General features: G+C 56.0%; 1 protein-coding gene across 5 annotated transcripts; it reads right to left on the bottom strand.

Annotated features, from left to right (window-relative positions):
• Positions 1-3,387: 3,387 nt before the first annotated feature.
• DOK2 (docking protein 2) lies at positions 3,388-8,079 on the bottom strand. 5 transcript variants are annotated; one of them, XM_082729316.1, is made up of 5 exons: positions 7,871-8,079; positions 6,573-6,854; positions 6,233-6,320; positions 5,228-5,409; positions 3,388-4,522 (listed from the first exon to the last, which is right to left on the bottom strand). In XM_082729316.1, exons 1-5 carry the CDS (start codon positions 7,931-7,933, stop codon positions 3,917-3,919), a joined length of 1,221 nt encoding a protein of 406 aa, XP_082585442.1. In that variant the 5' UTR covers positions 7,934-8,079; the 3' UTR covers positions 3,388-3,916. The 5 variants fall into 5 exon arrangements, with proteins under 5 accessions (XP_082585442.1, XP_082585441.1, XP_082585443.1 ...); XM_082729315.1 differs by having other exon boundaries at positions 5,228-5,412; positions 7,871-8,062; XM_082729317.1 differs by lacking the exon at positions 6,573-6,854 and having other exon boundaries at positions 5,228-5,412; positions 7,871-8,020.

Genomic DNA, 8,079 nt, shown 5'->3' with positions numbered 1-8,079 from the left:
AAAAAAGAAAATCCAAAGGAGGGCAAGAGTGAGAAGAGAAACAGGAAGAATGATAGAGTGTGTTTGTGGGCACACCCGTGCTCTTAGGTGACTCTGTGTACACATCTCTATGCTGGGCACCGCTCGTGGTACCATTCTTCCCTGCCCTGATGTCACCTCTGCATAATGATTAGCCAATAAAAGTTTCTAAGGGTCCCAGTCACAACAGAGCATCTCGTGGTATCAACAGCTGCCAGGTAGCAGACCTGGAGCCCCAAGGAGCTTTCCAGTAGCACTGCCACTTCGTCTTACGTTGCCCTGTCCCCTCCAGACCAGTCTGTTTCCTTCCCTATAAATTTGCCTCTGACAGCAGGGCTGATGAGGGAGCAGGAGGCTGGCTGAGGACAAAGCAAAAGCTGGCACCTTGCACCCCTTCTTCACCCGCTCCCCTCCATATGTGTAGCGTTCCTCAGGCACCCCTGATCGCCATAAAACGATAAATAGTTAACTTGCAGCGATCGCAATCCTGCAGAACAGGAATCTCACTTGCTCTACAAGATGTCCTAGAGACCTAAACAGGGAGGTTACCTTATCAATAGCACAAACTTCCAGAGGCAAATAACTCTTGGTTCCTGAAGCCCTAATGTCCCCCTCCCACCATAAACTGGAGGAGACTGGAGTAGAAGGGAATGTAAATGATAGCAGGATCATAATGCCCCACCAAGAATCTCCCAATTATCTTGATGTTAGTGCCTGACCTAAAGACAACATTGATCAAGCCATAAGGGCAAGGACTGCCCCCCCCCCCCGGCACCTTGTAGACCCTCCCTAACATGTGAAAGCTCTGTTGAAATCTCCCGTTCCTTCACCACCTCCCCCCAACTGTGGGGTATATAACATGCCCACCTTCACAACCCGGGGCAGCAGCTCTTCCTGCCCACGGGTCCTGTCCCCGTGCTTTAATAAACCACCATTTTGCACCAATGACGTCTTAAGAATTCTTTCTTTAGTCGTCGGCTCCGAACCTCCTCACCCCACCGAACCTGACTTAGGTTCTGGGACTTCATCAGGGCTGGCACAGAAACACTTCAAGGGAGGCTTTCCCCCTGTGTTTCTGTTTAAGATGGATCCCTAAGGTTCACCCAGTCACTAATCCATTCAGTCAATGTCTCCTGCATAGCCCCTCTGCATGTGGGCTCCATGAGGACAGGGGATGGGTCCATGTTGCTCCTGCAGCTACCCAGCTCTTGGTGGGGCCGGGATGTGGCATGGACTAACGGGCACTCGTCCTAGGCAACACCGCGGTTGTGGCTGGCACAGGCGTTCTCTGTAGGATGACCCACCCACCTGGTCATGTCTTCTGAGAGGGACACTGATGGCACCATCATTGTCCTTAGCAGCTGCCCCAAGGACTTTCATTACCCCTCCCAACTTCCCCAAATGCTCCACTTCCCCTGCCCTCCGCCAGCACACCACCTTTCCCTAGGGCCCCATCTACCACTTCCCTTTAGAGCAAAGAACAGAAGAACTCAGAAGTCCCTGGATCTCTGCAGAGGGGAAAGCGGGGAGAAGGGGGCAGTTTTCAGCTTAGGGTCCCACACTACTGGGAGGCAGGGTCCGCAGGGCTCCGGGTGGGATTTGAGCATCGGAAGAGGCAAGCTCGGACATGCCAAGTCTTCAGGTTAGCCTCCATTCTTTTGGCAAAGGCGTAAGTTCCCTCCTTCAGGACCAAGCCCCCACCTGGCAGCAGCTGAGCCCCCAGTGGCCTTTTCCACAGGCGAACACTGCCACCTGCCGGGACCAGCTGGAACGGCCACCTCAAGTGCTCGAGAAAATCCGAAATGGGGCATTCTTGCTGAGGAGTCCTCAACTCCAGCACGGGCTGGGGAGGGGAATAACTGAAGCCCATAGAGGCCTTGGCCTCCCTGCCCCCAGTGTATTCTGAGGCTGGAACTGGACGGTGGCAACAGGGACAGCCCTTGGCACAGACAAAAGGGGCAGGGGTTCTGTCTCTAGCCTGCTCACCCACCTGCCTCAACTTCCTGTAACAAGGGGCAAAGACATGGTTTGAGAATAAAATGTCCATCACAACACACGGGAGAGGCTCTGTCTCATTTCCCTCCTGAGCTCTAGAACCCCTTTCCGGCTGTATTCAGGACTCTTCTAGCTGGATACAATAAAGCCATCTTAACTTCTACATGTCAAAAACCAAGCTCACCTTCTTCCCCAAACCTGGATCTTTCCAGAAATTCCATTTCTCGGTGTTCCATACCCAATATGACTCCAAGATCTGCAGGCCCTATCTCAACATCTTTGGAGTCCATTATTTTCTTAATTTCTCCTTCCATTGCAGCCTCAAACCATTCCTAACCCCATTCCCAGTTTCCATGGGGCTGGTGGGGTTATTGCCCTAATGGGCAGGCCTTCTGGGACTCTCTACTCAAAAGCCTCATCATTCCTCCTTCCCCTTTAATCCCTCCTTCCACAACATGTTTGGAACCTGCCTTCCCAACTAGATGGCTGCATGTTCCCCCCACTCTGAAAGTAGAACTCTTTCTGGAGCACATCCATACCTCCACTCATGCTCACTTTTCGGCACACAATACTCTCTTCACACATTCCTTTAATCTTCATCAAATTCCTTCCCACCCTAGGAGATCCACCTTCCTGGTGAAGTCTTTCTGCATAGGTCTTTTGGTGAACAGCTGTCTCCTCTGGCCCCAGGATCCTGACTCCCACCTTGTGGCACTAATGACCCCCTCTTGTATTGGGCACCTGTGTCCTTGTCCCGTCCCCCCCTGGGCTGTCGGCATCTTGAGGCCAGGGCACTCTAGAGCCTGAAAATGCTCCATAATATTGGCCGAATTGGCTGGTAGCAGAAGTGTACTGACATGGCATGGTATAGCATTGACATTGACCTAAAGCAGGCTTTGATAAGAGGGGAGGGTGCGGGGCCTAGCGGCTGACCTGTAGGGAAGCAGAACATGGGGAGTCTATAGAGAATGACAAAGCAGGAAGGGTTCTCAGAACCTACATGGTAGACAAAGAAGGCAAGTCTTAGGAAGGCAAGGGACCCATCAGGACCACACAGCTCCATAGTCCCACTTCTAGTGCATAAGGGCCTCAGGAAGTGCCAACTCTGTCCCATCCCCCAAGACAGCTCTTCGAATATATGCCCTGCTTCCCCACTATTTTCCTGTCATTGACCCCAAGCTAGCAAAGGGTTAGAGATGCTTTTCCAAGGTGCCCTGACTTTCACAGACCTGCTACTCTGCGGACAAATGCTTGGGACCCAGTCTAGGCTCAGAGAAGATTTTGCCGCTGGGACAGGAGGTAACAATGGTGGCCTTCCCCAGGAGGGCTGTGGCTGTCTCATCCCCACCCCTCAGCACTGATGCCACACAAAAATATTCCAGAAATGTTTAATGCCACAGAGAAGTCCAAAACCTACAGAAAGCTACAAGCCATCCTCCAGAGTGCCTGGAGCCAGGGCTATCCCCAGCAGGCAGGAGGCTTGTACAAGCCAAGGAACCAGGGCAATTTGCTGACATCCTTTTGTCCTCTGGCCTAAATGCCCAAGGTTCCTTTAGGCCAGGGAAAGAAAGAAGAGGAAGTGGAAAGGGGTAGGCGGAGGGTGCGTCCCTTTTAGGCATTCTTCCTGAACTGGGATGGTGACTCATGCAGCAGGCCCTGGGAGGGACAATTCCTCAGACCAGACCAAGGCAGCCCAAGCCCAGGGTTCCGGAAGGAACAGAAGGAAGTTCCTGGAATGCAGCGACCAGGAGGAGTAACCAGCAGAAACTAGAAGGGAGGCCTGCCACCAGCCTCCTCCCCCTCCTTCTCACCGGCCTTTGACCCCACCCCCAGTGGGGACGGGTAGTCTTTAGCACCCACAGGCTTCAGCACCCGTATTTGATAGTCCGTGCCTAATCCCCCATCACTTTGGGCCTTTCTTAAGTATGACGTTGTCATACTCAGTTCCCTGTGGCCAGCCAGCGGCAGAGAGGTCCTGCCCTCTCTGGAGGCCGCGGTCCCTGTCAGCTGTGGCCTGCCTCCTCCAGGCCTCTCCCTGGGGCTCCTGTGGGCTGTCATACAGGGACAGGGCAGCCACTCCCTCGGGCTCATCATATATGTGGTCGGGTCGTGGGGGGAGGTGCTCCTCAATGCTGTCATACAGGGGGTCCGCAGGGGCGTGGGGAGGGACCGCCAGGACGCCCCTCAAGCTCTTCCCAAGGTTACGGGCCACTGCATCAAAGGGCACGGCATATTCCCCCTCTGGGCCCCGCGGCCGGGCAGAGGGCACTGGAGTGGAGGGCGAGGGAGGTGGCAGGGAGTCGTGGGGCCGGGAGTAGGGGCTTTCTGGCCGGGGCAGCACCGCAGGGACTGTGGCTGGCTGGGATTGCGGCCCAGGATGTGCGCTGTTCTTCTGGGCAGAAATGGCTTCCTCCAGGGCCGAGAAGATCTCGTTGCCTTGCCGGGTTTCGAACTCAAAGTTGCCCTCTCCAGAGATGCAGCGCCGGCCTGCCTCGAAGGAAAAGGTTACCTGGGTGGAGGAAAAAGGAAGATTATTAGCCAGGCCACAGGGTGGGGTCGCTTCCCCTGGACCCAGCTCCCAGGCACAAATCCATCACCTCCAGCTTCCCTCCACAGCAACTGGGGGAGCTTCTCCCCAAGCTGGTTCTCCTCCCTCAGGGTTTTCTCCTTAATTAGCAAAGCCCTCAGGGGCCTGAGTGGCTCAATCATTAAGCCTTCAGCTCAGGTCATTCAGGTCATGGTCCCAGGGTCCTGGGATTGAACTCCGCATCAGGCTCCCTTCTCTGTGGGAAGCCTGCTTCTCCCTCTCCCACTCCCTTTGCTTGTGTTTCCTCTCTCTGTCTCTCTCTGTGTCAAATAAATAAATAAAATCTTAAAAAAAAAAAAAAAAGCAAAGCCCTCACTCTTACCCTTCCTTTTTCTCCCCGTCCATCCAAGTACAGAGCTTGGCATATACATTCAACCTTAATAATGGTAGCCACCCTTGACCCCTCTGACTGCTACCTCTTCCTGATGCCCAGTCCTTCCACACCCCTCCTCTCTCCCACCCTGCACTCCCCCCAACCCCTGCTGTTTTTCTTCTGCTGGCTTTTCTCTCTGTCTTTCCTTCCTCTTCCCATTCTCCTTGATGGGCCCCTCTGCGCTCTCCCTGATGATCAATCTCTTCTCTCACAACTCTTTTCTTTCAACCTGCCCTGTGGCAGCTCCTGCTCACCTTGTCCCGCCCAAAGCGCCTCAGAAACCTGTAGGGCCACTCATACAGCTTGCTGCCCAGCTCATGGCCACCCCACAGCTCCAGGGCTGTCTCCCCAGCCCGGAGGGTGTAGGATCCTCTGAGCCGGCACCTCTCACTGGCTTCTGTGGGTCTCATGGTCACAACAAACTCCTTGCGGGGGGCTACTGGGGAGGAGAGGGAAGAAGATGGTTAATGGGAAAGAGCTGACCTGCCTCAGCTCTGCCCTGCTTTGAATGAGTGTGCCAGAAGTCTCCAGAAAAAGCGTTAGCCATGTGCCCATGACCCCACACCCCACATCTTGAAGGCTAAGCTGCCCTAGGACAGGTCATACTCCCCAAAATGTCAGATACCTCCACCCCCTACCCTAGTCGGCATCAGGCCCTAGCCACATGCACCCCGACCTCATGCCCACATCCTTCCTGCCCCTGTTGCCAGAGCCACAGCCTCTCCTTCTCCCTCTAATCTCCTGCCTGACCCAGCCACCTCCCCAAGTCCTCCTGGACCAGCTGCAGGTGCAGCCAACTCTACCCTCCCAGCTCTTGGCCTGCCCATTGCTGATGCCAACCAGCGCCCTCTAGAAGGTGTGGCTCTAATGTCACCCTGTGTCCATCTGCTCCCCCTGACACACCCAACCCAGTGGGCTAGACATCACAAAATGGGACTGCCTTATCAGCAGAAAGCTCCCTTGCCACAGGACACCTTAAATCCACAGAAACAAAACCATTCTCTTCCCAGACAGTGGAAGACAGAGTCCAAGAGCAGCACCCGGCAGCAGGGCCCCGGGCAAGAGGGAGTGAGCTCAGGGCGCGCCAGGCTCCCCCACCCCGGGGCCTCTCCCGGAAGCGATGCAGAGAGGCTGATAAGGGGGCTGGCCAGGGCTGGCCGGGGCTGGGGACAACCACAGAGCAGGAAGACTCAGATGTAGCTGCCACAGCCCCACCCCACCATAGCCCTGGGGAGGCTGGAGAGGAGACAGGCCCTCACCTGCGGTCGTGCTGCTGTACAGTTCATTCTCCTCCATGCGGGGCCGGCTGCCCTTCCCCGTGGGCCCCAGCAGCTCCTTCCTCTGGCCCTGAGGAAGACGCCAGGCTCTCACTGCTGGCACCCATGCCCAGCCCCACCTCCAGCCCAGGCCTTCCTCCAGAGCACACTCTGCCTGCTGACCCTTTCCGCATTCTGGACTGGGGTCCCCCACCCCCACGAGGAACCGCCCCCAGCATCCTGACCTTGGCTCTTCTAACATCTGCCCACAGCAGGTACCAAGGGAGCCCCCTAACACACATGCCATGCCCCCTTGCACTTTCTGCACCCATGGATGGCTCACAGGGAAGGCCAAGAGGCAGATGGCCTGGATCCAGTCACTGCGCTCTGAGGCGGGGGCTGCCAGCTGGTACTGGCGCTCCTTGGTCTCCAGGAAGAAGGCGCTGGTGTCCCGGGGGCTGCTGGCCTCCCCGCTGGCCTCAGCCACACGTAGGCAGTCACTGAGGCGGATCACCCTCCTGGCAGCCTCTCCCCGGCGTGGCTTCTCTGGGCCCTCCTGGAGCTCCAGCCGGGCCAGGGCGCAGTCCGACTCTCCATAAAGCACAGCCCCAAACCGGCGCCATTTCTGAATCCAGGTGCATGGCAGGTGGGGTACCGAGAGGGAGCCATCCAGAAACGGAGAGATGGTGACCAAAGGGGAAAGGAGGAGGCATGAGAGAGGTCATGGGGCAGCATTCAGGGACAGGGAGAGGGGCAAAGATCACAGGTAACCTAAGGGCTCAGAGAGAATTAACAGGAACCATAGCAAGGAGAAATCTTTGGAGATCTGCCCCCCACAACAAAGGAAGAGGCAGTGACAGCCGGTGGAATGCCAAAGGCAGAAAGACACAGTAGTGAGCCCCTGGAAGCGGGCCCAGCCAAGATCCAAGTTGAAGGGCAAAAATCCTATGAGTCCTTGAAGTCCAGAGGAGGGACAAGAGGGCAGCAGGAGGGCCCTGACCAGAGACCATGGTTCTTGCTCTATGCGAGGACCTGTAGAAGGCCCCAGGCCAGGAACTTCAGTCCACCCTCTTGAACCTTCCTGCTTCATCCCTTGACAGGTTGGGTCATGAGAGAGAGACAGAGAAGTCCTGGTGTGAATCAGCTGAGGGAAGGAGGACTTCCTCATTTAAGGAGGCCAAAGAAGGAAAAGGAGGCTGGCCACAGAGACCCCAGCTCAAGCTTACCACCAGCCAAACTCACCCCACTGGAGCAGGAAAGGGAGAAGGAACCTCCACTCTAACCCCGAATTATCCCCTCCACGGCTGCTTTCCTTCCCTTCCCTTCCCAAGCATCCCTGTGAGAAGTTACTACAGAACCAAAGAGGCAAGAAATGGAGTCAGAGTCCTCCTTTACCCCCCTCCCCGCTGGCGAACACCACAACCTTCGGCAACCAGCACAGTTTGGGACCTGGCTGGGGAAGCAAGCGACTGCTAAGGAGAGACTCCCCCTAAGCTCGAGCTCTGGGTCTAACATGGTGGGTGGCACCGTGCCTACCTTCCCATGAGGGTTTAGAAATGTTCGGGGGCTCCTCCTTCTCCCCAGGAATTGCTAGCAGCCCCCCAACTCCTCCGCCCTGTCCCAGTGTCGTCTTGCTCTTACCTTTCCGAAAGTCTGCTGCTGTAGAAGGTACAGGAAGCCCTGTTTCACGGCTACTTCTTCCATCCTCCCACCATGCCGGCACCCCAGCCCTTCAGCTCGCTCCCTCCACTCCCGCCCTCTTTTTCCCCTCCCTGCCGTGTGTTCCCCCTTCTCTTAAGTTCATTTCCTCTCTGCCTAGAGTTTTCTGCGCTGTTCTCGTCTGCTTGATG

The sequence above is a fragment of the Mustela nivalis genome, assembly GCF_964662115.1.
Source record: "Mustela nivalis genome assembly, chromosome: 4".
NCBI classification, from domain to species: domain Eukaryota; kingdom Metazoa; phylum Chordata; class Mammalia; order Carnivora; family Mustelidae; genus Mustela; species Mustela nivalis.
Note: the sequence above shows the minus strand (reverse complement) of the source record. Positions and strands in the feature narration are given on the sequence as shown.